The sequence below is a fragment of the Neolamprologus multifasciatus genome, chromosome 19 (genome assembly GCF_963576455.1).
Source record: "Neolamprologus multifasciatus chromosome 19, fNeoMul1.2, whole genome shotgun sequence".
In the NCBI taxonomy this organism is placed as follows: Eukaryota; Metazoa; Chordata; class Actinopteri; order Cichliformes; family Cichlidae; genus Neolamprologus; species Neolamprologus multifasciatus.
The window spans coordinates 7771942-7799853 of NC_140457.1; the positions used below are offsets into that span (position 1 = coordinate 7771942).

At 39.1% G+C, this 27912-nt stretch overlaps 1 protein-coding gene across 1 annotated transcript in view; it reads left to right on the forward strand.

The window, feature by feature from the left end:
* babam2 (BRISC and BRCA1 A complex member 2) overlaps positions 1-27912 on the forward strand; it is a 112565-nt gene that overhangs the window by 15525 nt on the left and 69128 nt on the right. Inside the window, exons 5-6 of the mRNA XM_085142871.1 lie at positions 19008-19202; positions 22120-22194. Coding sequence (XP_084998997.1) covers positions 19008-19202; positions 22120-22194 — 270 coding nt within the window. The remainder of the gene's footprint in view (positions 1-19007; positions 19203-22119; positions 22195-27912) is intronic.

Below are 27912 nucleotides of genomic sequence, written 5' to 3' on the forward strand. Positions count from 1 at the left end.
GGTAAAGAATCACTGTACTGCACTAATCTGCAAAAATCCTGATAATGTTTATGGCTCTATTTTCTCAGTTATGGCAATGGCAGCTGCAGTGTTTACAGTTGTCTTGATCTGATGAACAGAATAAAATTATGGAATAAAGTTTAAAAGTTTAAAACTTTAAAGAATAAAGTTTAAACTTTTTTAACTTGAGGAGCTTGAGTTACAGTTCAAAATAATATTTCATCATACTATACTGCCCTTGGTGCAGTTTCTCAATTTGTGCTCTGTCTGAAACCCATTTCCTTGCTTTTTCAATGGCATTGTCACTTAAAACCAGCTTTCTTCTCATTGGCTGTTCCTTCCAAACAGAAGTGTTGCAGCTAATTTCCCATAGAGCACACTGTACAGTCTACTCTGTATAATTAGCATACTTTTGAGTGAATGTCTGTAGTATTTTTTTCTGTAGGTTTTTTTTTTTCTGACATGAACTTATAACAGCCAACTTAGTTGTAAACAAATGAAAATGTATGTTAAACATGGCAAAAGTAGAAATTTTCATATTTGGTTGCCCCTTACAAATAGAATACTTGAACAGGAGTTGGGTGGGTGGGATACAGGAGGTTTACCTACTATGGGCGATCGTGGCTCAAGAGTTGGGAGTTCGCCTTGTAATCGGAAGGTTGCCGGTTCGAGCCCCGGCTTGGACAGTCTCGGTCGTTGTGTCCTTGGGCAAGACACTTCACCCGTTGCCTACTGGTGGTGGTCAGAGGGCCCGGTGGCGCCAGTGTCCGGCAGCCTCGCCTCTGTCAGTGCGCCCCAGGGTGGCTGTGGCTACAATGTAGCTTGCCATCACCAGTGTGTGAATGTGTGTGTGAATGGGTGGATGACTGGATATGTAAAGCGCTTTGGGGTCCTTAGGGACTAGTAAAGCGCTATATAAATACAGGCCATTTACCATTTACCATTTATGTTTGTAACTGTGTGTTACACAAGTTCTGTACAAATAAAGTTTATTATTAGTAGTAATATTATTATTACCTAGCCAGGTAGAGCATGGAATGTCTACTACCAAACAGCTGTTATAGCTACAGAGCAGTTTGAGACAAGCAAATGCCTTGATATGTGGGCTGAGCTTCACAGGTGCCAGGGCATGCCGTGAAGTATTATGGTCAGTGTACTAATTTTCCACTGTGCCACTGTTATCAGAGCCCATGGCTCTGAGATGAAGAGGGTTTGTTGGGTCAGGAGCGCAGTCGGGGGCATGCTCCTTGTTTACAGGGTTGTGCATTTCATCCCCCAGGGTCAAACTATTGGAGCCTAGTTTTACTGTTACTTCCTGAGGCAACTAGAGGAAAATATTAGGCCAAACGACTCGCACTGTGGCAAGATGGCAAAAGGGTGCCTCATTGTGACAATGTGCCTGAACGGCCACAGCAAATTTGGCAGCGCGGTTACATCTACGCAGCTACAGATACACTCTCTGATGATTAAATTTACATCATTCTGACCCTAGGGTCTCTAGTGGACAGTAAATCACATTGTATAGTGCATGTCATCATGTTTTTGCCTGGCTAAAGCAGGCTACAATACACTTGTAGAAAATCTTTATCATTAAACTTTTCACTGTAGTGTAGCGTTGTTCTTTCTGGGGCATTCAACAATTCAAGATCTAATTTGTACTTAACAGCAGATATCACTGTCCCAGTTTATGTATGTGACATTCAAAAATATATTTTCTGTTTAAAAATATTTAACCAACTGAGTAATCATGTCTCAATTTCAAGGCACCCATTTGCCTTTTGTGCTGCTTTATTGTTTTTAATTTAAAAATGATTACAGAACCAAGCAACAATTTGCCAAAACACACCGGATGAATTGATTTTGTGATCAAAACCAATGTGTGATTCAAACATAGGATGCAATCAACGCAATCACACCTAATACATTAAAAAAAGGGTAATGGAGGAGGCCAAGGAGAAGGACCTAAAACTGGGGTGTCAATTCCAGGCCTCGAGGGCCAGTGTCCTGCAGGTTTTAGATCTCACCTTGGGTCATCACATCTGAATCACATGATTAGTTCGTTACTAGGCCTCTGGAGAACTTCAGGACATGTTGAGGAGATAATTTAGCCATTTAAATCAGCTGTGTTGGTTCAAGGACCCATCTAAAACCTGCAGGGACACCGGCCCTTGAGGCCTGGAGTTGCCCACCCCTGACCTAAAAGGAAGAAGCCAAACAGGGATCCAGTACCTACATAAGGCCCACGCTCAGCTACTGTGCAGCATCCGTTTTTTTTTTTATTCTATGTGTTCTTTTTTTTTTTTTTTTTTTTTTTTTTTTTATAGAGCAAATATTTTATTATTTGATATCATCCTTGTTAAATATAACATAAATGAAAATACTCATCTGTTACAACCCTTGTTAACTTTGGGATAAAACACCACAGTTATTTCTTCCTTTTCATGTGTTCTGAAATAAATGAATATGACTATAATTCTGTCATCTCCACAGCCTTTGGTAATTGCTACTAATCAAACCATTGACCTTGTACAATGATTCCTGTAAAAGTAATGTCTATTGGCATGTTTGCGTTGGGTTATTAGATGATGGTAAACACAACACAGACATGCCAATAGGGCTAGCTGGAAATGTGCAAACATTTCTGTAGCTACTACTGGGTAGTTATCCATTGCTATTTTTGAAGCAGACTAGCATGGAGCTGCTAAATTCCCCTGCTTGTGTCAGAGTCTGGGAGAAGTGAGGGGAGTATTGCTCACTGTCTCATAAATCCAGCTGTGCACATAAGGGGAAGTACCTCCGCAGAGCCAGTGCTTGGCAGCCCACTGCTTGTTTATTTTCTCACTTATAGTCTTGCTGCGTTTTGCACTTCATGCTTTCATAATCCTCCTTCGTCTGTTTCTCTGCCTGAGATTCCCACTCCCTCCTTTTTCCTCTATATTTTCAGTAAGTACATCCCCCTCTCAGTGTTAAAAAAACTCTCGATTCTGTGGAGTTCATTAATTTCCCCCTCATATCTCTTGTGAATATTTACCGTCTGGCCGTGGGAATTTAGATTGTTATAACTGATTGTTATCTGAAAAATATTATTTTGATATATAAAACTGTGACTTATCATTAGAGTAACATGTTTTTATGAAAATAAATAACTTTGCACTTATAGTAAGGAGCTAAACATTTTTGTGTGACACTGTCTCTTAATATTTCTTGGTGCTTGTGAGTTCTACTTCAAGTGGACTATGTTTCTAGCCATTGCTATCCAGGGGGTAAACATTAGGCTAATTTTAGGTTCTCTGTCAGTGGCTGGTTGAATTCCTGATGTCTCAGCAACACATTGCTCTTGTTTACAGCCAGTCAAGGGTATCATTAGCTTCTCTGTTTAGGCTTGTGTTTTTCCCTGCTGTCACCAGGCCTTGAGTAGGTTTATTATCCATGTTTCTGTTTAGACAGAGAAATGTATTGTTGTTGCAAAAGAAAAGGGAGGACTAAAACATGATGCATGTGCTACACAGTAGATGATCAGTAAGGTTTGGTAATATTATATGCACGTTAGAAACTGCATAACATATTCTTAAATCTTGAGTGAAAAAGTTTCCTTTTAGACAATTAGGCTCCTACTTAACTACGGTTTTAGCCTGATCACATCATTGTGAAAGCATGCCTAAGATAACCTATCACCACAATTTCATGTATTAAAACTTCCTTTTGGAGGTGATGATAATACATGCTTAAATCATTGCCTGCTCTCTGGTTAATGTGAAGTGCTAGCAAGTCTCAAAATGTCCACTCACCCAAAGATGTTTTTATGGAAAAGAAATTTAACTCTTATTAAAGGCTTGTCCCATTTCGTCGAATATTTTATAATCGTCTTGCTTTTAACCATTCATCTAAAAACCTAAGGGGTAAAGTTGTATCTAAATAGACGAAATGAAGCAACGATTTCAAAAGCTGCATGTACATAGAATCACCAGTGAAATCTCGTAAAAACATTCGAAAAGTTTGGTGACTTTATCCAAAAACATAATTTTGCAATCATTTTTCTTGACAGGTTGTACTTCTCTTACGACTGAGGGTCAAGTCTGGGAGAAGTTACCACCTGACCTCCTTAGAAATGCTTTTTTTTTGTACAATAACATATCTATTGGACCAATATACGTTTATCCTCTTAAGCTACAGACCCTTGAAGCATAAGGTTTGGGGCTTTTTAATTTGTGCTGTTTTCACCAGGGCTTTTGATCCCTCATGCATTCAAAATTAGATGGGTGGATTAACTTTTCACTCTGTTAAAAACAGCAAAAAGTCACATGAAGTACTCACAAAAACTGATGGCGAAACGTCTCAAATTATTTTCTAGCCAAAACGTGTCAGTTTTATCCACATGGCAGTGCTGACTTATTGCTATGGACAGCACATTATCGTTAACTTTTGTCCTAGTTTTCATCTCAACATTCAAAGAGAAGTCTCAAATTATTAACCTCGTCAATTTGGAAGCTGATCTGATATCTATAGCTTTAAGGTAACCTAAAACTTTTAAATGTTAGACTTAGATCCCCAGTGGCCAAAGCAATCCATTGCAAGCAGCACTTTGAGTTCCGTTTGAACAAAAAGAGACCTCTGGCAGAGGTTAGTGACTGTTGTACTTACTTGAGGAAACTCTAGGAGCCTTGCCACCTTTAGAAGGTATAGCAAGTCAAACATGGACTACAAAGGCAGCAATAACAAAGTAATCCTCAAACCTCTGCAATTGTTAAGAAAGGCCCTTCCAAGAGTTTTAACCACAATGGATGATGAATGAAAGAGACTTTAAATATCCCTGCTGGATGATGAGAGGCCACATGTCCCACAAATAAACCATTTATAGCCGAACAGTTCCATGAGCCATGGAATATGAGAAAAGTCTGTCACAAATTTATTGAGGTTCGCTGTTATATTGTTGTTAGGGTGCAAGGGTTGACTGGAAACTACAGATGTAGGCTAAATAGCATCCAGACCATTGCTAATTGGCCACCAGGGCTGCTCCCTGTCTCAGCGTGCTTTGAAACTCTTAGTGGGTTGTTTTTTAACTGGTCAGTCATGTTAGCCCTCATACTAGTTTCATGACTCTAATTACTGTATGTCAAAGCAATGGAAAGTCATCTGCCAGTCTAATGGGTTTTATTTTGGACTCAGAGGGAGCCATTGTTCCTTTCAACATGGAGATAAATCTTAAGTCGGCCTATGATTGCCACCGCAACACTTAACCACACTGACACATTCATGACTGTTTAACCTAAAGATTTAATTGGGAAGGAGGCTTATCGGAGATTACTGAAACTATGGCCAGCATGTCGAGACTGTATAACACACCACTTTGACTTTACTATGGAGATGACTAAAACACCCTAAAATAGCCTTAACTGAAGTGGCTTATTTGGGTGGCTTCAATACACTGCAATATAGATATAAACAAAAGTAAGACACTTGAATACAATTAACATTTAATGCAGCCAGCAATCTGGACTGAAGCGTTGTCTGACCTCCATCAAGAGGTGAAGGGGTTTTTTATTGGAATTATGTGTATTTGTTACTAGATTTGCATATTTTGTACTTTGTATGTTCATTTTGACATATGGTCTGACAAAATAATGCCCTGTTGGTTTTCTGGCTTTTCATTGGATATTAGATATTAGATTCATTGCATTAACCTGTAATCGTTTGTAATGGTTTAAGGTGACTGGCCAATAATTTGCCCTCTCCCAATAATAATTATTATTACTATTATTATTGTTGTTGTTGTTGTTGTTCCTAAGGACCTCAGATGATTGAGATTGCTCTGAGCAATCTCAACGTTGTGAGACCAATTTGGCATTGTGTATCCCGATTCAGTTTACTTAGCGCAAAAGTCCATCTACAGTCACAATAATTGAGTCCCTTTACTGACCAAAGATGGACAAACTTAACTGCTTGACGCTTGTAAGAGATTGCACCAAAACAGGAAAGGAATGCTCTGTTATTTATATTTAGAAGCACATTTACTGCCTTTCCACAAAATGCAGTGCAAGTGCCCCAACTATTTTAAATTATTTTTTCTTAACAGAAAGTTCCATTAAAATCAACATGTCATTACTACAAATTATCATGAAAGAACATGCTATTGAATAAAGAAAATAAACTTGCAAAACCAAAGATAATTACAATTTCTTCAAAGACTAAATTCTCGTAGAAAAGCCAGCAAGTCATAAGTGTGCCATAACTAAGTGCAGTCATTTGAGAATGGGTTGGTCCTGGGGGCAATCTTCAGAGAATACTTGAATAGTTCCTAGTGTTTGTCTTGAGATGCCCATTCTGAATTTGGGGGCTCTATTTTACTGGCCTAGAGTTGGAACCGTTAACATCAGCAACTTTACAAGTGACAACAATGGAAAGTTCACCAATGATTGTCAGAAGCAGCCCAAAGATTTTGTCAGATTTTTTTTCTGACTGAAATGACCTCATCTTCTTAGCAATGGTGCCTAATAATCAGTTCTCTAAGACTGGCGAGATCAGAACGGAGACTAGTTCTAAAAAAAACCCCAGACCAGTAAAAAAAGATCTAAATGCTGCTGTTATGATATGATATGATCATGTCCACCTTAAGATTAAACATAAAAGCACTTAAAATAAATTTCTTATCAAGATTTCAAGAGAAGATCAGTTTCTGGCTTATCTGTGATAGCGGATCGTGTTTAGAGCAGGGGTGGAGAGCTCAGAGAAGTGGAGTTTGGAAAGACGTGTTAACCTAACATGGTGACAGGAATACAGCGGAATAGGTCTGCCCACGGGTTGCTGGGAAAAATGACCAGAAAGGAGGAAATGACAAAGACAGAGGGCGGAAGGGAGGGAAGGTGGAGAGCAATACCATTTTAATTCCTTACGTAGGTTATGTTGCATCATACATTTTTTCTTCCCTAATTCACCAAGTGATGGCAACACAATGGACTTCAGTGTTTGTACAAATGTTTGTATGGAATACCCCCCGCCCCTCCCCCCCCCCCCCCCCCCCACCTCCCCTTTCTGAAAAAACAAAAGATAAAGAAAAAACCTTTAAAAGCATTGAAGCTGATTGGGTAAGAGTTTGAAGTTGTGTATTCAGTGCGCATGCTGTAGCATGTCTGGGTATGATTGTCGTGATGGTGCATTTTGCTTGTGGCTGATCTGTGATTGTGGTGCACTGTTCTGTAATCTTGAATTCTTTACCACCCATTCCCTTCACATAATTTGTTGTACATAGTCAGCATGCACACCCACATCTAGAGTGAGTTATAGGTATTATAATAATAATATTGCAACATGAGAAGCCTTAAAAGGTTTTCTGTGTTTTGGCCCCAGAAAATATAAATCATGGTCTTCTCAGATCACTGACAGTGATTTGAATAAACAGCACAAAATGTTCCCGTTCACTCATACTGACATCAGATGGAACAAGACAACCCACTGTGGGGCAAAAATGTTTTGGTGTGTTTCACCACTGATGGCTGCAGACAGTATTGTTAGACTCTGCATCTGTTAACCCATTCAGCTACATGAGTAATCGGCTTCCCTACTCTGTACATTTACGACAGCAAAAACAAATCTGAAGGTGTCATTGGCCAATGAAATCACAAAACTCTTGATCTTCTTTAACCTATTGTGATACGGGGAGTGAGCTTGCACCATGTAAGAACAGTCATCTCTAATGGTTCCTCTCTTTTTTACTCAACTAATGCTACCATTTGTTGGCCCCTGTTTCCCCCTTTCTTTGTGTGTAATAATTTCTCTGGTCTAAACTTGTCCAGTGATGCGTGCAGGTACGAAACTTTTGGGAGTTCCCCTGCATTCTGAATCTTTCCCATTCTGCATATGCCTGAGGGCGTGGGTTAGCCGTGATAGCCTCTCTACACACGGCTTCAGCATGTTTCCACTTAACCTTTTTGCAGTACTCTGCTGTGCGGTTCAAAGGTTGGCTCTTTCTTGTTTCTCTGGAAATCCCACATATTTTGGAACTGTTGAAGTGTAAGGATATCTCGTTTGGCTCTGTTCCCTCTAATTGGACTGGACTGTGTCACCTGTAACTGAGAAAATATATTAAAAAAAAATACCAAATAGGCTATTCTGGTCAGGAAATAATTATAGCTATTTAGTGTATTCATCTGTCCCCTTAGCTCCAGTTGTAATGATAGTTCAGCTAATGATAGTGCTGGTGGAAGTCTAGCTGCCTCTCAATTACCCCAGTTGAGTAAGATATTTAATTTTTGATAAACCTCATCTTGTATTCATGCAGGGCAAGAAAGACAGACGTATTGTCTGACAAACCCATACTTAAACTAATTTCTGTTGGTCTCTTTTGGTAAAACAGGTAACTCACCAGTGTATTACTGTTGTTTTCCACCCTTTTAATTTGGAGCAAGCGTTTAACTGTTTACGCTGCGGGCATTGTACAGATTCAAGAGAGATGCCTGAGTAGAATCTGGGGTTGTGGACTTGAAAGGCTGAAGGCACAAGTGTTTAAAATATTCTATATTTTTTGATTTGTCAATAAATATCGTGAAAACACCAAAGTGGACAAGTAACTCACCCAGAGACCTAAATAAAAATGGATGTAGCCACATTACACATTGATTTTTGTACTCCTTGTTTTGAAGCCTCATTGTTAGCATTTTGGTCACTGTCATGTTGATTTCTAAAGGCTAAAGGGACCGTATTTGGATTATAGGGTGTAGTGTCATCTTTATTTTTTTCAATTAAAGCTTGCAAACCTGGCTAGTGTGCTACACTTATAGATACCAGATAATTATTGCTAATTAACAGGACTAATCAAATGCTCAAATTTCAGTCACCATAACTAGAGCATAAACCTTTTTTTAGACAGTCTGTATTACATACCTTTCTATTTTATAGTTAATATCACCAAAACTCTTCAAAAGGCTTGAATGGATGCATTATTTGTTTATTTAAAATAAAGTAACCAGTGTTTTTCCAGCTGGGATCGGGTCAGTACTCTGTATCAGAAAATTGCATCCCTAAAAATAGGACATTTTATGATTACATCGTATTTTTGTGCTCAGGGAAAAGTGCAGAATAGGTTAGCCTTGGTTTTAATCTTTTTACTTTATTTAGTAGCAATAAGAAACATGTACACAAACGTGTGTAAACGTGTGTGCCCCCCCGGCCACCTTCCCAACAAATTAAGACTCCTGAGAGAAGATGAGGACTTACACAATGAGGCATTGTATCAGGACAACTCCCATAAAAAATGGAGTGTGAAGCCAATCTAAGTGTTCTCCCATCTAGGAAAAGGAAACATTCCCAGCATCACGTTACCCTCTGGTAATACTGCATGCCAAGCATTGATGAGCGCTTCCTATCTGCTGCTCCAACTCGTCCCCTGTTACTGTTTTAACAAAGAAACTCAGATGGCCCATAAAGCTACATTATGTCAACTTGTGCATAGTGTACCAACTGTTGCTCCCGCTTCCTTCCTGCTTTTGGGAATAATGGGTTCCAGCTTTTATTGGAGTTTATTATCGGCAGCGCTCACTGACAGGTCTGGGAATGCTTTTCATGTGCTGGGTATTGTTTGCAACCAGAGACTGATGAAGGAAAGGGGTGCTGGCTATTCCTAAACACTAGCTGATGTATGAAACAAATGCCAAGACTTAGATGGGACAGCGCTCTCAGCCCTCAAGAGTCTTGGTGAACCACATTAAAAGTAGTCAGAAAAGTGCTATTTCTGTCAACAAGTTGCTCTGTGTTGGACACAAACCGCACAGATCACAGTGAAGGAAAATACACTGGGCTGAGAATGCCAAGTGTCTTCAACACATGACAAGAGCAATTTAGCATGATCTTACACTTGGCACTCTCCGGGGGCGAAACAGGGTGTGAGCCCACACTTGAATTAGCGACTAACAGAGATTAATTTAATACTTGGGAGTTTTTTAATGCCTCACACTTTCAAGTCTACAGCGATTTATTGGATCAGGTTGCCAGCATCTATAAAAATCACATTTAAGACGTAAAAACAAATATCTTCTCTTGGCCTATATAATTATCTTGCATTTTCAGATGCCAGTCCCTCTCTTATTGGCCTAAGATAAATATTGGATCGAAGATGGTACAGACGGATGGCACAGGAAGACATAATTCTGTCAACTTGGGTCTATTCAGTGTGAAGATGCCCAATTTAGGTGCACATTTTGTTCTTAAAGGAAAACACTTATTTTTTGTTGAGTTCTTTCCTTATGCTCAACATATGTACTGTGCTACACAGGCAAATATACTCCGATTGCTGTTATTATATGAACTATGTTGTTTCTCTTGAGTAATATGTTACAACCCAGCTTGTAAGGTGCTGCATAAGATGGAGCCTGACACTAGAGTTTTTATAAAGGAGTTTTATTTAAATTGCTGGATAAATTAAAATGAAAACACTGGGTTTCCTAGCTCAGAATGAGCCTTCCTACGCTGAATTTAATCGGGCCACTTCATTTACAAAAAAATAGTGATTCTAAGTATCACATGTGAGTTATAGTTTTAGATTCCTTCTTGTCAGCCAAATTATTTCCATTTTTCTCACCAGGGAGAACCTTTTAACATTTGGTGAACTGTCCCTTTACAGGGTCAGCTTATTGGGGGGGCTATCAGAACAAATTTATATGCTTTAAATATTAAAAGACACACTAGTTTGTAATATGGTATATTCCTACAGTGCTTCCTTTGCCCCCATTTCTGAAAGAATTAATTTTAGTTCAGGCACTGTGTGTGGATCAGGATTTTATCAGATTATTGTTTTTGTTTTAAAATTGGGAAATTAGCAGTAAACATGAGAGCTTTAAAGTAAAAGTGTGCTTAAATTAATCTTGATCGAATGGGAAGCATTTGATTTACTGTTTTGTAACCGTAGAGTCATCTGTCTACAGTCAATAGAAGCAGGAAAACATGAGAAAACACTCTTTTTTTTTTTTTGTAAGCTTGGAAGTTTTAAAGTGTAGTTTATGGGCTGTACAGAAAGCAGAAAATTGATGTTAGCGTCAGCAGTTAGCGTCAGCAGTGCCAGTCATAATTTTATTAGCCAATTCAGATTATTTATTTTTTATTCTTTTCTAAATTTGACCTGCTTAAACTGATTACTCCACATTCCAGATTTCTTGTTTGCGATACATAAACAAAAGTCAACTTTTCATCCATTTTATTTTTATAATAAAAGAAATTAGTGAACTTCAGTTTCCCCCAAACTGCTTTAAGTTACAAAATGTTCTCCCTTAAAAAAAAAAAAAAGCTCTCCTGCTGAGGGAGGTACAAGAAAAAGGTAATTAACTGAAAATGACTTACAATACACTAGGGATGGGAACTGAGAATGTTCCCAGAAGTCCAGTTCCTTGGAATCGTTACTCTGCCTGCCTGTTGATCCCGCTTATCGGTTCTTGTACTCTTGCTATGATCAGCTAATTTCAGTTCGTGTGTCAGAGGATGAAAATAGTGGTGCAGACTACAGGTTGGATATGAACATTACTTTTGTTTTTATTGCACAAAAAGACGAGAGTGTGATAGTAACGTGGAGACTGCTGCAGGATGAAAACAACTGCATTATAATGCTAACACACCTTCAGTTCTTTGCAAGCACCTGCATAGACAACATGCAATAAGCTAGCCTAGAACCCAGAATAATGTTAAAGCTGAGTAAATGCTGGTTTTCATCTGAGACCGTGTGTTTCAGATCATTTTAGAGAGTAACATGAAAGTAACATAACGAGTAGTATAACGAATGTTTCTCCTGGGTGTAATTAAGAAACGTACTGTGTTACTTTTAAGAAAAGTGTTCTGTGTAAAATGTGTAATAACTTTTTTACTTTACTTTGTTTGAATAATGACCTCAACACTGACCACTACAAAGACAGGAAATACCTCTAACATTCACAAACATGTGACCACACAGCTTGTAATTATTTGCTTGAATGTAATGTCTTTGATGTGCTGCTTAGAGATGATGGTGACAATGAGCCAAAGAGAATCGATAAGGGAATAGATAAGGAATCGAATGGATAAGTGATATTGATAATGGAATTGCTAAATTCTTATTAATTCCCATCCCTACAGTACAACCCCCTTTACCTAAAATATCTATGTTCAGCAAGGTGAAGGTGTTTTAATGTATAATTATGTTCGTTGTTACAAACATTTAGCAAGCATTGTCTGCATGTGACTATTTCCTGTGCTGCTCTGCGCATGTTGCAGATCCATGAGAAGACTGGCTAATAATTGGATATACATGAGACTGAATGGCCAGTCACTGATTCGAGCCAAAAACCGGAAATCATGTAATCCTGGTCCCCGGCCAGTCATTCAGCTCTTAAAACCTGTTGGTTTCCATAATGTTGTGGATAGATTGTTATTGGAAGTAAAAGACGATTCACTGAGCCCTCAGTTCCTTAGATACTAAATCAAATCATCAAGTTCCACAGCTAACAAAGCAGCCTGTCAAAAAGCTGACAAATAGATTTATAGTGAGAATTTATCATAGCCACGACTGTCCAACCACGCTGATGTTACAACCTTCCTCTGATGAAGGCCACAATACCGAAACATTAGAGTACTTGTTGACATTCCAGGAAAGGACATTGGTCAACTTTTATCTTATTTTTTGTGTAAGTGCCGCTTGTTAACTCTGGAAGTCTGATAAATGTATTTGATACTATATTTGAAACGTTCTCAAATTACCGTTCTTTGCCAGAAAGATCAAAGTTACTGGTCCTCCTGCTGAGACGTTAGATTTCAGAGAACAGAAGCTCCGTTTGCGGAGGAACTATTTTAAAAGTAGGCCCCGTGGATTGCAAGTTCTCTTTATGGACTCTTTGATTTAATTTAAGGACAAGCTGTTCTTTTCATTTTTTTTCATGCGTAAACCCACACACTGCCCGTTTAATTTAAAATGCTGTAATTTGAGTAAATTAATCAATAGGCAGAAAGAAGTAGTATTTTCTTTTAAAAGGCGTAGTGTTCTATAATATTTATGTCTAAGCTATTTTGACTGTATTTTCAGCATTGACTTGGACACGCTGACACATGAATACCTCCAAAATGCTAAATCCTAATGCTAATCCAATATATTTTTAATCTGCAGTTTTTAACATTGATATTGAATCAAATCCTAATATCTTAAGGTAATACGATTATAAATTGCTTTCTTTATAGATATGAGCTCTTTTCAAAAATGGAAGGGATCAATTTTTATTTATTAAGGGTGACTGGTTTTATCATCAGCCAAGGTTAGGCTTAATCTTTTGACACAGGTTTAGCCACTGTGTTGTGACAAAATAATTGGATTATAAGGTCCAGATTGAACTGGGGACTATTGTTGAGACCATGATAGCTACCCCCTGTGGTTAAAGCCCTAAGAAAGATGTGTGACTTCCATACAGACTGATCTAGAGGGCATATAGATGGATTTTTTTCCCCACTTCATCTCATCAGATGTTTAATCTTAGCTTTGAAATAGCCTAGATTGTGACTATTGCATCTTTTGTTTTTTGCTGTTTTTTTTTCATGTATCAAATCTGTACATTTTCCGCAGGGCTTATCCTATTCATGAAAAAAAAAATACACATAGATTTCTTTTGGCACACACAGCCTTCAGCAGAGCGTGTAAAATCAATTCAGTGAAGAGTCTGTACAGACTCTCATGTCTACACACACAGACACACACATTGCAACACATGAACATTGCTTTTTGGCTCAGTGCTTTTCATTCTGCTTGCGTCTATGTTTGACCAATGTTTTTCTGCAGCATTCAAGCTCTACCTTGTTAACTCAAAGTCAGAACATTCGAACAATATGAGACAAAGACAAGTGCACTCATTGTTTTTAACTATACATTTTTTTAGCCGCCCTAACAGCCTGGTTCAGAAGCAGTGCTGGATGCTTTGTTGGTCAGACCATAAGTTAGTTTAACACTTTGATTCAGTCTAAATTATCTCAACTATAGTACCTCGGTTAAATATATTTCTGCTCATTGCATGAATAATATTTTGTTGAGATTTTGAATGCCATGAATGTGAAAAATTTTGAAAAATATGCTACAGCTTTTCCCCAGAACATAAGAATAGAATGTTTAGATTCCCTGAGTATTCATTTGCACCACCAGCAGCTTAAAGCTTTTATGAAGCATCAACTGAAAGGTTTGCCACTGAAATTGGTGATCTTTTGACATTCGACTTCAATGAAATGTATAACAAAGCAGCGTGGTCACCAGTGGAATATCTTAGCATCTTTCAATGTGTTTTGTAAGGTTAGAAGATGTTATTGAAAATGTAATTTCCAATAGCCTTCAGAGGATGAATCCTCTGGATGGAAAAACTAAATCTGGTTGTTTAGAAATCTATGGGAAAACAGTCGTCTGCTACCTTGATTTGTGACTTTGGTAAACACTTCTCTGATGAGGTTATTGGCTTCAATCACCAGTTTCAAGTGCTCATTTTGCAAATTATGGTCCCCACTGGAGTCAAAAAAGGAGCAGTGTATGCTTTAGAATTGAGAATGCAGAGTCCCTCAGTTTCTCAGTCACATCGATGCCTCGCTTGTGATACCTGGGCTCAAAAAACAGAGATGCCGACTACAATAATGCTCAATCTGAAGCATTTTCATCTTTTATATATTTCTATGATTTTCAAACATGCCAGGCGGAGTTGCTGGTGTGAACACAAACATCTGAGCCAGTCTGACTGGGCATTAAAGGATTTTGTGCAAAAGGGCAACTATAAACAAAAACCCAAAGTGATTCGCTCAGAATGTTGAAAGTGCGTGTGTTGGAACACTTTTAGGCTTTATGGGCAACAAATTTTGCACAGAAATTACAACAACAGGCTCCAGTAGGCTCTCTATATTGTAAGGTAAAGACCCTACAATAATACAAAGAAAACAGAAAAACCCAACAATCATATGATCATATTATGAGCAAGCACTTTGGCAACAGTGGGAAAGAAAAACTCCCTTTTAAGAAGAAGAAACCTCCACCAGATCTGGGTTCAGGGAGGCACAGCAATGTGCCGTGACCGTTTAGGGTGAGGCAGGTAGAAACTGAGACATATATTCCTAATATTAACTGTAGCAGCTTTGTAGTATCCATGATCACTTTCACTTTGGAGTGTTCCTTACAAAGCCAGCTAAATGAATGCCTGAGCACAGAGCAGTTTTATGCAGGGCAGAGTTCAGCAGCAGTCTCTTTTACCTGGGAGCCACCCAAGCTCAGCCCTTGTGTCATTGGCCAATGAATAGCTCCACTGAAGGAGAGGTTAAGTATTAAGCTTGAGGGCACCTTAACTGTAATTACTGAGGGAGTGTTTCTGTGAAATAGCCTGTCTTATTGCTTTGCTTTTTCTCAACAGCAGTTCTGTGGTATGTTCATCACAGCTGTCTAATTTTAAGACTGATTAAAAAATACTTTTCTCTCACTGAGTTTACTTCACATGTTTATTATTACCTATCACAGGGAGTATAAATTCCTTGGCTCAGTCCAGTTTCTTTGGCCTTGGACTGCTTGCCTGAGCTCTTTAGCCTTCTTTTTTTTCCCCTCTCTCCCTACCCACTCACCTCCTATCCCTCCTCCCTCCCTCTCGCCCTCCTCAGTGGAGCTTCGCTGATATTCTGTGTCACAATCCTGACACAGCACTTCCTCAGTCTCTCCTCGGTTTCAGCTCCCTCCTACCCCTAGGCACTGACTGCCTCTTTTGGACAATGCCCATCCTTGTTTTCATCTCCCCCTTATTTCGGGAATCCCGGCATTGCTGGTAACCACTGGTGGGTCAGGACGATGAGGTCACCGTCTCTGTTTAGCCTGCCCTTGCCATTCCTCCTCCCTTGACAAAAAGAGGCTGTGGTTTGCTGTGAAACAATGAAAGCCTTCTCCACTGGACTGCCAGTGGGGAGACAGACAGTTGAGGAGACAAGCTAATGCAAGTCAAATAGATCCTGATTTTGATATCTTAATATAATGCATGTTAACGGTTACGGCATTCCCAGCACCTATTAATCCTTCCACCTACTCAGCGCTCACTGAAAAGTCATCCTTTTCCAGCTTGCTCATCATTTAGGTTGGGGAAGTTTCACATTTACTTGGGCCAGTGTGGTTATGTCATCAAGTTGCATTACTTGGTTCTGACTTATCCACAATTGGAATCTGCCAGCAGTATTTCACCTTCAGAATGAGAATGAGTCTCAGAATGGACACTCACTTTCACTTTTCAGGACCAGGGGGCTGCACGAGACGGCCATCACATCATCCTTAAACCAAAATGTTCATTCGACCCCTTTCCCTCCCCTCCTCATCGTCTGCATGTTAAATATTTTGGGGAGAAAAAGTTTCCCCGCTGGCAGATTTAATCTTACCTTTTCCAAAATGACTTGTATCTAATCACCTTGGATGATTGTGAACAAGGCAGCAGTTGTGTAAAAACTAGAAGTGGCAAATGGCCACTCGTCAAAGAGCAATTTTAAATTATCATTTGAATCTCTTTAAACACGCACAGCCTTTTCCAGTCCAGACAATGAGGTAGACTCATTAAATCAGTAATTTATTTTTTCTTTGCTTTGGTCTTGATTTGCATCTCTGTTATAAAGCTCTCACAACATTCATTGTCAAGAGCGCAGCCATCCATTTGTCTTGATTAGACCTGGCATGTTTTCTGCTGTTTATTTCTTGCACGGTGTTGTTCACATTAATTCTAATTGTTTTATTCCTTGCGCATCAGTGATTGGGTTCTTTTTCTGAGTGAGGGGGGAAAAGGGCAATTTATTTTATTTTATTTGGTAGAATTAGATCAGTTGGTCATGTTTGGTTGGTTCTGCTCACTCACATGTGGCAGATGGTTGTAGCTCTATCCTGTAAATTTGCATATTGGTCCCAAAGGGTCAAGTTCTGCTTGTGATGACTAAAACTGAGTTTGGTGAAAGAGAGATTTACAACAGAGCATTTAGACATGTACTAAATCTAATCTATTCAAACACCAGATATTAAATCGCTGTAGTAAAATCATATAAGTAAATTAAGCGGTTGGGCTCTTGCATGCATCCTGACAATACCAACTGCCTTGTTATTCAAAATCTTCAATCATTGTGGCAACAGAGGTCAGAAATGTGACACGTACATCAGTTCAGACTCAGTACTTTTCCATATCAGTTTAAATGTGGCCACAGGACATCCTTTAGCACAACCCTTTCCTCCTCAATCTGTAATGGGAAGTAGGCTCTGCAGAATTAGGCAACTAACCTTTTTCCAAGATGTACCATTTTTTCCCCACTACCATGTTCTTAAGGTCTGTCTTTACTGATAGAAATAGTATTATTTTCTTTCTCTATGCAACTATTTTCAGTTGGGTAACAACATTTTACGCTGTTGTAACCAATTTGGAATATGTTGCTAAAATTGGAGATTAGCTGACAGCAATGCTTCACCCCAAATAGGGATTAAACTAGATGTCCACTTCTATATATGCTTGTAATACTATGAGCTCCAAAATACTTCCTGTTATCCTTCAGAGAGAGAAGATATAGTGCACTACCTGATGCGCTCCATGATTGCTCCTTGCAAAATAACCTATACTCTAGTCTATAATTTTCCAACAGGTTGTGCTGATATATTTGAGGAGTGTGCAGATGAAATATGATGGATATGGGGATAAAGACATTATTATGCCTTGTCAGAGTTTTTGCTGACTCAAAATTGGCATTACTTACAGCATTACTTAGTATACATAGTATAGAGGCAAAACATCTGTGTTACCTAAGAAGTTTATATGTTTTCTTATGTGTTATCCCAAGGTAATGGGAAATAGTTAGTTTTTCAAACGAAAAGACCACATTCTACAGTTTCAAAGTTTTTGTGATCCGAGAGTTTTGCAGCACAAAAACACCTTAACCAAACTGTCTTTGACAACAGATATTTTCTTTAAGTAACTGAAAATGAAAGATGCTTTTGTCTAAACATAATAACATTTACTTTTGGTTTCACGTTGAACATGGATGAAAGTCCCTTGTTTGATCCTTTCGTCCTTTACACTCTCACTTTTATTTGGGTTTCTTGAAAGGCGCTATACAAATCTAAGTTATTATTATTATTGTATTTGGACTTTGTACACCATCACATGATGAGGCATGGCTATTTGGTCAGTTGCTTTGACGGTCTCAAGCAACCAAGTTGTTTTAGCTCATTTATCACCCCATTATATTTTATTCAGGAATTGTTTTTTACATGCTCCTATTTGTGATCATGATGCTTGTACTGATTCGTTTATCTACGAAAGATTTTCTAAAATATGAATGTCTTTAACAATCATTTTCAATCATTTGTATTACAAAATAAACACATTTTAAATATTTGTATGAACAAAATGGCATATACAGTGGTCCCTCGTTTATCGCGGGAGTTACGTTCCAAAAATAACCCGCGATAGGTGAAATCCGCGAAGTAGCCAACTTTATTTTTTTATAATTATTATAGATGTTTTAAGGCTGTAAAACCCCTCACCACACACTTTATACGCTGTTCTCAGACAGGCATGAACATTTTCTCACTTTTCTCTCTTGTTTAAACACTTTCAAAGTTCAAACCTTTGTGGAAAAATAAGTCCAGTATCTTAGCATGAAACCAAAGGGACCTGCAGGTGATGACGTTTCGTCGACAGTGTTGTGTTTGTTAGGGAGAAAACATAAAGATTTATGTAAATCTGACAACGCATTCTGTACTGTACAGCAGACAAGGCACGAGATTGATTGACAGTGGTCTACAGCCAATCAGGATGCAGAACACAATGCGCTGTTTAAAAAAAAAACAAACAAAAAAAACCATGAAAAATTGCACACCAAAAAAAAATCAGCGAAACTGCGAGGCCGCGAAAGGTGAACCGCGTTATAGCGAGGGAACACTGTATTTAGACTACAGACTTCACATGTTAACATGGACTTGTTGATGGATGGGCTGTCTGTTATCTTTACTGACATACCATCTCTGGTGTCTGCTTCAGCACTTGGTCCACTGGGATGCTGGGGATCCTGAATGTCTGCTCCAGCTGGTGAAGGAGCTCATCCAGCAGTACCATCACTACCAGTGCCTGCGTCTGCGCGAGAGCTCCAGACTGCTCTTTGAGTATGACAGCCTGCTGGAAGACCCCAACTACGGCCGCAACATGGAGATTTATGCTGGACGCAAGAACAGCTGGGTAAGCTCCTGTTTACGGATTTTGTGATTGTGAAGTTTTTGCATCTTAAGAAAACAACAGTTGCGTGGTAGCAGTTAAAAAGAAACACAGAGAAAAGGTTTCCACTGGTATATTCTTATTTACAACACAGTTGTTGGTCTGTATTAATTTTCTGTTTGGCCTAAGAGAGCTGTGACAGTTAACCCTTTCTGACTTTATTAGCACATTCTTAATTTTGAAGTTTAAAATCTGGATGTTTTGATCTTGTGTATTGATTTAAACTTATTTTGTGTCTTATGCACAAAATTATGTGTATTTGATTAAACTGCTGCCCATCTTGGCCATTATACTCTTGCACTGAGAAACTAAACCGTTGTGAATCTTAAATGGTGCAATATTCTAACTCCTTTTTCTTATATCTCTGTGAACTCATTCCTCCCACAGAATTAAACTATATTTTTGGCAGTGTGCATTTGTGTACACATGTTAGTGCGTGTGAAAGCAGGAACACCCATGCTTAAAAGGATTATAAAATTATACCTTTTTTTAGGCACTCCTCAGCAAGTATTTTAATTGCAAGTAAATAAGTAAACAATATATGAAGCTGCCTGTCCAGCAAATCTCTTGTTAGATGGACAGGCTCAGACTCCACCTTGGAGTGCAAGTGGAGAGGGTAGTCGTTATTCTGCCCGTCACTCTGAGGGACTGAGCTGGCTAGGCACGACAAGTACAATTAGGTCTTAAAGCAAATATATTTTATTTAACTCAAACTCGTTATAAAGAAACGTAGAAAAAGTCAGATAATTGCTCTGGGATCTGAGGAAGGTCAAATAAACAGAACTACACTCAAGTTAAAATGCCATCGTAACATAACACTAGCAAAATAAACTCAGACCAGGCTGATCAAAACAGACCCAACAGACAAGAAACAGAGGGGAACTTTTACAGTGCCTGACTAGACTGACTTTGACACACAAGGGAAGCAAATGCTAACAAATTATAGTTAGTTTAATAGTTGTTTTAACTTACACAATCAAACACGAAATAACCAAATAGCTAATGCAAATGTCAAGTGAAACAAACAAGATATTTCGACATTTCCTGTATTTAAGAGTTCTGCATTCCAGGGCCTATCTTTTGTTCATTTGACGTCACATGACCTCAGCAGCCAACAGACCGCTCCCAGCGGTACACTTACACAAGATTTCATTTAACAATACTGAATAATCAAAAGCCGCTTAAGTGCACACGGCATTAGTGGAACTGATGGCCCTTCAGCAAAGAGCAAATACAAATGAGGATATTACAAGAAATTAAAGATCATATTCTCACGTAACTAAAATATGTTGGTCAATGAGTAAACACAAGACCGGAAGACAGAAATGTTTGCAATTTTTGTTACCATCATCTTGGTCACAATTACAGGCAAACACAACCTGAAAACACGTAAAAAAAAAAAAAAAAAAAAAAAAAAAAGGTCAGAACTGTGTGCTTTTTGTGCTATTACAGATTTTCAGGTAATTATCTGAAAGTACAGTGGAAATAACCAAACCAGTTATCTGCTTAAACCACAGGTTGTACATTTAGATTCAGTGTTTGGCCTTGGAACATCATACTGCATAAATTTGCATATAACATATAACACTTCAAATACAGTGTTGATATTATTTTAAATAAAATGTAGTGTGATGAAGCCAGTGAAAGAAATAAGCCAATCAAGTGTTGTATTGTTGCGGTCACTATGTCACAGCGACACATCAGATAATTCAGGTAAGATATTTTAATTCGTTTGGAACTTTAAAGAAGAGTGCGTCAGAGTCCCGTGTTTTAAAAAGTTTATTTTTTAAAACATGGTTACAGATGCAAACATCATTAGTTTAATTTTGTGTGGGGAACATGTCTTATTCCAAGAAATGGAAAAAGAGAAAATATGGACTGAATTTTATCATCTGTGTGGCCGTGTAATGGGGGAAAAATGTACAAATTAGAGCAAATGAGGAAGAAAAAAAACCTCCCAACTTAGAGGTCTACAGTCCCAGGAAAAACTGCATAGCCCCCATAATTTAGCAACTTGTTAAACTACTATTGGCAGCAATATCCTGAAGTGATTTTTTCCTGTATGACTTGTCTAGTCTTTCGCATTGTTACAGAGAAACTTTCCCATCACAGCCCTTTAGTCAAGTTGCGGTCTCGTCTTTGACTGGGTTGCTTTAAAAGCTTTAGCTTTCACAAAACGGCTAAGGGCCGCTTACATTTGACTCTAGAATACTTAAGTATACAAAGCAGTATGTGGTCGATTCATTAACAGGTCCAGGGGCTGCAAAATAATCCCAAATCAACACCTCTGCTCTCTCACCTCTCTGCACTGTGCTTGAGAGTTGATATGAGATGTTTTTGCTGACATGCCGTGTCAGATTTTCACCAAATGTGGCAAATGGCCATTCTTGTTCATTGTTTTTTGTTTTTAGCATTTAACTCACTGACTGAGGTCTCTAGAGTTGGAGTTCTTGGATCTTTTGCAATTTTCCTGAGTATTTTACAGTCAGACCTTGAGGTGAATTTGCTGGGAGGTCTGCTCTTAGGAAAACTGTGGCTTTTCTTTAACACACATCTGAATGCTCAAGACCAGCAAGCTCATAAAACCTCTGCTTTTGTACAGATGCTTACTTTCATTTAATCAGTTCATCTAGTTCATATCAGTACCTGACTGCTTCTTACCCTCTAATTCCTATAGAATCAGTAAGTGTGTACTTAGTTTTTCAGGACTGTATTAATCTGAAAACTTTATTTTTTGTTGTATTTAAGTCACGTCACATCTGTTAAACCATAGCAAGAGTACTAAAAGTCAGTATTAGTCCATTCAGTACTGATATAAAAAAGCGAACATTATAAAATATCTACTCCATGAAATACAATTTACCTTTTTTTCACCCCCCAGACAGGAGAGTTTTCTGCTCGTTTCCTTCTTAAACTCCCCGTGGACTTCAGCAACATCCCCATCTATCTCCTTAAGGTAATTAATTCTGAAGGATATTGTTTAATGACTTTTTTCACTCTTGTCTCCATTGTCTCCTCTGTTCTTTTCATGGTCTTGCTATTCATGCACCTTATACTTTACAATTGAGCTCCTTTTATTGCTGTGAGTGACTGAAATGTGTTTTTAGACTGTTGCCTCACCTTTTACCTGATAACGCTGAGGGTGAAGGTTAATAACATCAATTTCATAAGGACTGTCATTTCTAATTTTGATGATAACACACCGATTAAAGAAGGTGGTCTTAAGAATTGTTTAGCAGGTGAATTAAACAACATATTTGTGTCAGAAATTACTCCACAGCTCAAAGTTGATGGCATCCAGAGTATGTCTCAGCTTCTTAAATTTGAGATTTTTGCGGATGGTAGCAAGATGCCTAGAAACAGCAGATGGACCTTACAGGCTTTGTAGGCAGTGCACAAGGTGTTGTCCAGGACGGATATCGGTCTACCTCTGCAGCACTTCTGGGCAGTGATCATAATTATGTTTATATGTTAGGCTAGAGAATTTTATGTGTGCAGGAATCAGTCGTAAAATATGAAATACCCACAATCTTGCACTGAAATTCAAGCCCTGCATACACAGACTCAAGGTTACTGCATGAGCCTCCTTCAGGTGTCATGAGTATCCATTTGTTTAGGTGTGTGCACATGTGTTTTGAGTACTGATAAAAGCTGGATTTATTTAAATGAACTCCAGTGCAGCTCTGCATGTGTGTGCGTGCACGCAGACTTCAGTCTTGGGGGCTGCGAGTTGACTAATCAGCCAGCCGTCACTGTCGATCTGCTCTGAGCCGCGTGGTGTCTGCAGGCAGCTTAGCTCTCTCTCGCTCTCTCTCACTCTCTCTCTCTCTGATTGCCTTTACCCCTCTCTCACTCTCCCTCATCTTAGTTCTCTTTTCACTCTGTCCCCTGATTTTGAACCGCCTGCCGGCTGAGGAGGCTGAGGCTCTCTGGCCTTTTTCAGCCCGGCCTCTGTTTGCGTGGCGAAATGACTGTAAACATAAGGGAAACAGCAACCATCATCATCCTTTGTCATCCCCCCCCCATGTCTGTCAGACCTGAAGCCCTGAGACTGGTCTCATCCAAAGTCATATTTCACATTACCAGTGATGGTGGATTTTATTTTATTTTTTTGGTCCCCGCATGTCTTGAGGCAGGAAAGCTTCTAGATTCAGCCCTTGAGAGAGCACTGTTGGTGACATTTGTTTTTAACAACATGCTTCCTGTCATTTACAGAAGCTGGACACACACTGACACCTTTCACCAGTGGGTGGTGGTAGCTCTGTAGCAGAGAAACAATATTGTCAAAGAAGAACTCTCTTTCATATTTACATATATTATTATGGACCAAATCTTGGATGTAGATGAGTATTTCTGTCACCCTCTTATCATTTTCTCTTCTCTACATGTGAGAGCTCACACACACACAGACAGACACACACACACTTGGTATAATGCTGTATTTGGCAGCTAGGGTATACATAGCATCACCGAGGGAGCACTTGAAGACTAAGGAAGAGTATCGACTCGCAGAGAGGAAAGTAATGAACATCAGCCCACACCTTGTCCACCTACGCATTAAAAAAGAGGAACGGGATTATGCAGCGTATAGGCTGGACTCTAAGAACATCAGTGTACTGTACGCCAAATAGATGACCTGAATTTTCAGTTTGGCAGTTGTTGTGCGATTAGTTCAAGTTGATTGCTTTTTGTGCAATGCACGTTGATGCACTTGATGTAATTTTGTGCTTTTACAGAGGAGACAGACATGGCCTATGTATTCCTCACAAGAAGAAGCATTGGAATCTCAAATTAGTTAAACTGAACTTCACCCATGCTCTTTTTTCACTGGATAACTCTTTGTTTACATAATTCTGTGTGTAAATATAGTACAACAACACAACATTTCCAGCTATCCTTGGCTTGTGGGTCGCTGACTGTGATTGCATGCATGCATTTTTGTCCATGATTGAATATTTTGGAGTAAACGGTTTATATTGTGTGTGATTTAATGGATTCATTTGTTTACATGTGCAGATGCTCTGAATAACTTCAAGAGAAAAAAACGTGATAATTAACTCTGCGGAAGTCAGCGTTTCTTTCATGTTTGTGTGAAGCTTCCAGACTTCCAGCTCGTCTACAGCATCTGAGAGTCCAGGGTATATTGTGTGTCTGAGTGTCGTTATCGTGACACCAAAGCAGACTTGGACATGGCAAAGCTACCAGTACTCGATACATGTTTCATTACAGTGAGCTGGCTGACCTCCCCTAAGTTAGCTGTTACTAATATTTTACACCTATTGCTTTGTGCCATTACATGATTCACTGATTGTTAAAATCAGTAATGTTTGAACCAAGATATAATTTAGTGTTACGGATTTCACTGACTTCTGTAATAATTTGATACGTTGTACTTCTGTATATGTTTTTCAGCTGTTAGTCTGCTAACTGTAGCTTATCTACACTGTATGTATCTCGTTAGCTGATTCAGAAATGCCTAGGTCACCATATCAGTTCTTGGAGTTGGGGTGAATTAGCTGAGCCTTAGACCAGGGGTGGGCAATCTCAGTCCATGAGTGCTGGTGTCCCTGCAGGTTTTAGATGTGTCCTCGAACTAACACAGCTGATTTAAATGGCTAAATTAGCTCCTCAACTTGTCCTGAAGTTCTCCATAGGCCTGGTAACGAACTAATCATGTGATTCAGGTGTGTTGATCCAAGGTGAGATCTAAAACCTGCAGGGACACCGGCCCTCGTGGACTGAGATTGCCCACCCCTGGCTTAGACACTCAATACTTCCATGTATCAAAGACCGTATTTTCTATCTGCTGGGCAAGATGGCTTCTTTAGGTAAAGCAGGCTTTCTTATTGCTAGTACTAACTTACATTAGCTTATTTGCTAATGGTTCATTCACCCTAATGTAAAAATAACTAGGAAAAATTTGGTTGCTTGGTGATTGCATTTTGGTTTTATAATATCCATAGGGAGATTGCAAGTAATTTTGCTGACCAGTTGATAAATCTAGTCTGGATCCTTTTGAATCACACAGTTCACCTGGTGTGCGGGCAACCAGCCTGCAATCAGTCACAGTCTGAGGGTTTAAAAAAATTTGGCATCTTGTTTAGAAACGCAGACAGAGGAGCGATGTTTAGGCTTTCAGGAGCGGGCCTAAATGTTGCATCTTTTGGATTTTCATGACAAATTTGAATGAGTAGTTGCCATGATTGTGTTGCTCTTCTGAATTCTTTAAGATTTCGCTTTAAAAACACGAAGAGGACACAGACAGTATAAAGGATTTATGTAGCTTCCATGTTGTCACCCAGTAGCTGGTCAAGTCCAGTGAAGCTTCGAGCTGATCTGGATATGACAAGCCTGATTGGTTATCAGCATATTAATCACAAGTCGTTAGCCAATAATCCTGGACAATCCACCTTTTTGTATAGCATGACCAAACTCGACAAAATTAACTTAATGTGTTATGCAGGATCACCTGTAATTGACTTAGAGATCTCTGTTTGATTTGAGCTTCTGGTACGATGGTTCTCAGGTGTGGTGATTGCCGCAGAAATCTCATACTGTAGTAATAATGTCCACGTTGGAGCGTTTTGCTCTCTCATTATTGTTCAGAGCCGTGGATGTGCCACTAAAACTGCAGTTTCTCACTAGATATTGTACTCCAGTGTCTCAGCGTTACCTGAAGCAACCTTTTCTCATCAGCACTGCCCCTTGCATTATTTTATCGCAGGGCCGTTTTCATCTGAACACCCACTAAGCCTTCAAGATGAATTCCAACCTGTCTAATAGAAAGCCTTTACAAAAAAAGTCGGCACTTCAGAAGTCAAAAAGGTGACGCTTTCCAGACAGAATACACGCCATCAGCCAGGTGCTGTAAGTAGAGGTAAGACTGTTGACCCTGATTTGAATCAACCTCCCCGTCAAATCCGTGGATGTCCTTGCTTGAGGAGAGACGGTTTGGCAGTGAAGTGGAAATCTGTTCAGACAAAGGCTAGTGTGCACTGCTAGTGGATGCTGAGATGTTGCTGGTGGGCACAGAGCTGTGGAGGACGACTGTTACCTGCAGCAATGCATCCGCGTGGTCTGAGCTCACCACAGTGGACATGTTTACCTTCCTGCATGGGCTGCCCACCCTCAGGGAGGGGGGAGGAATGCTACTTTATTTATTTCGTTCTTTTAAAGGGGGCAGCCCGTCATAGTCAAAACGAAAGGAGTGGGAAGGACGCTGAGCGCTGAGATGAAGGGGAGTGAAATGCACACAGATGGATGTTGGCAGTTTTCTCCCCCTTTAAAGGCCACGGAGTCCTCTTGGGCACCGTTTTAGTGTCTCATCCTTTGATCGTACCTTGACCTCTTGCTTGTCACCCATTTGAAGCTGCTTTTACTCATCCCCTCTCATTTAGCGCTAGCCTCTGACCTCGAACTGCACAGCACGTTTATGCATGTTGGTTAGGTTGCACAACATGGGTGGTGTCAACGTTTATTTTTCAACCATGAATATTTTCCTTTAAAGGCTTTGAGTTTTTCTTTAAATGAGCTACCTTTTGCTCCCGACCGTCCTCTGTCCACGCTGTTTATATGCAGGGGCAGCTTGCTTCTAAATATCCACGCTGATCAGTGTGGAGTGATGCCGCATTCGTGACTGAACCTGCCATTATCGCTTCACTTGACTTTTGTTTCCCACACAAGCACTGACCCATCTCACCAGCTCCAAACTGACTGTGGTCTGCGTGTTGGATGTGTGGTTAGCATTGATCTAATAGGTTGTCTCAGGTTACCCAAGCCTAGTGAGCTAACTGGTATCTGCTCTGTTGTGTAGCTTTGTGTGCACTGAAAAATGAAAGCTTCACTGAGCAATTTCTCCTCCTCAGCCACAATCTCTGCCATTTCAATCAGTGTCAAGGACAGATGACTTACTCAAGTTTTGGTACGTCTAGTTTACTTTAGTTTTGTTATATTCAGCAATAGCTTTATTTATTTATTTAGTATTTCATTTGCTTGTGTTAACATTTAAATTTTTTAACTGAAGTAGTTGTCAGAAAAAACTAAATTAGACAGTTTCCTAGAATTGTTTACCCTAATTATGAACGGATGTACTGTTACTAAAAGCTTTAATGCACACTAATCAAATATTTTAAGTATTTTTTAAACCAGGATTGTGTTAAAATGAACACACAAAAAAACTAAAGACACACCCTGTATTAAAAAAATAAATAAATTCCCAAATATAAATTATTTTAGACAGTTTTATGTATGAAATGTTCCTGTTGGGTAAAACAAAGTAACACCAGCTAGATTTACCTGTTTGTTTTTCATGTTAGTTTAAACTCTACCTGTTTTAAATATATAAGTGCTCAGTGCTATGTAAAATATAATAGTTTCAGCTGTTATCGCCATAGACACTTTGTTACTGTAAAATCTGGGTCTGTGTGTCGTCCTGCATGTACCCCGAATTCAGTTACTTGTATATCTTGAACTGTAATGAGCAAGATTTCAGCGTTGTTGCAGTTGCCCTGCATTCCCTGCATTTTATAGTTGCAGGCATTCTGCTTGTAGCGTTTTAACAAGCACTCTAAAGGTGACCCCTGGTTAGACATGACTATTTGCTATGGAATTTCACTCTGTCTCAAATTACTTACTTCCCTAGTTGCTCTATCAGCTCTATTCTTTCTCATGTAAT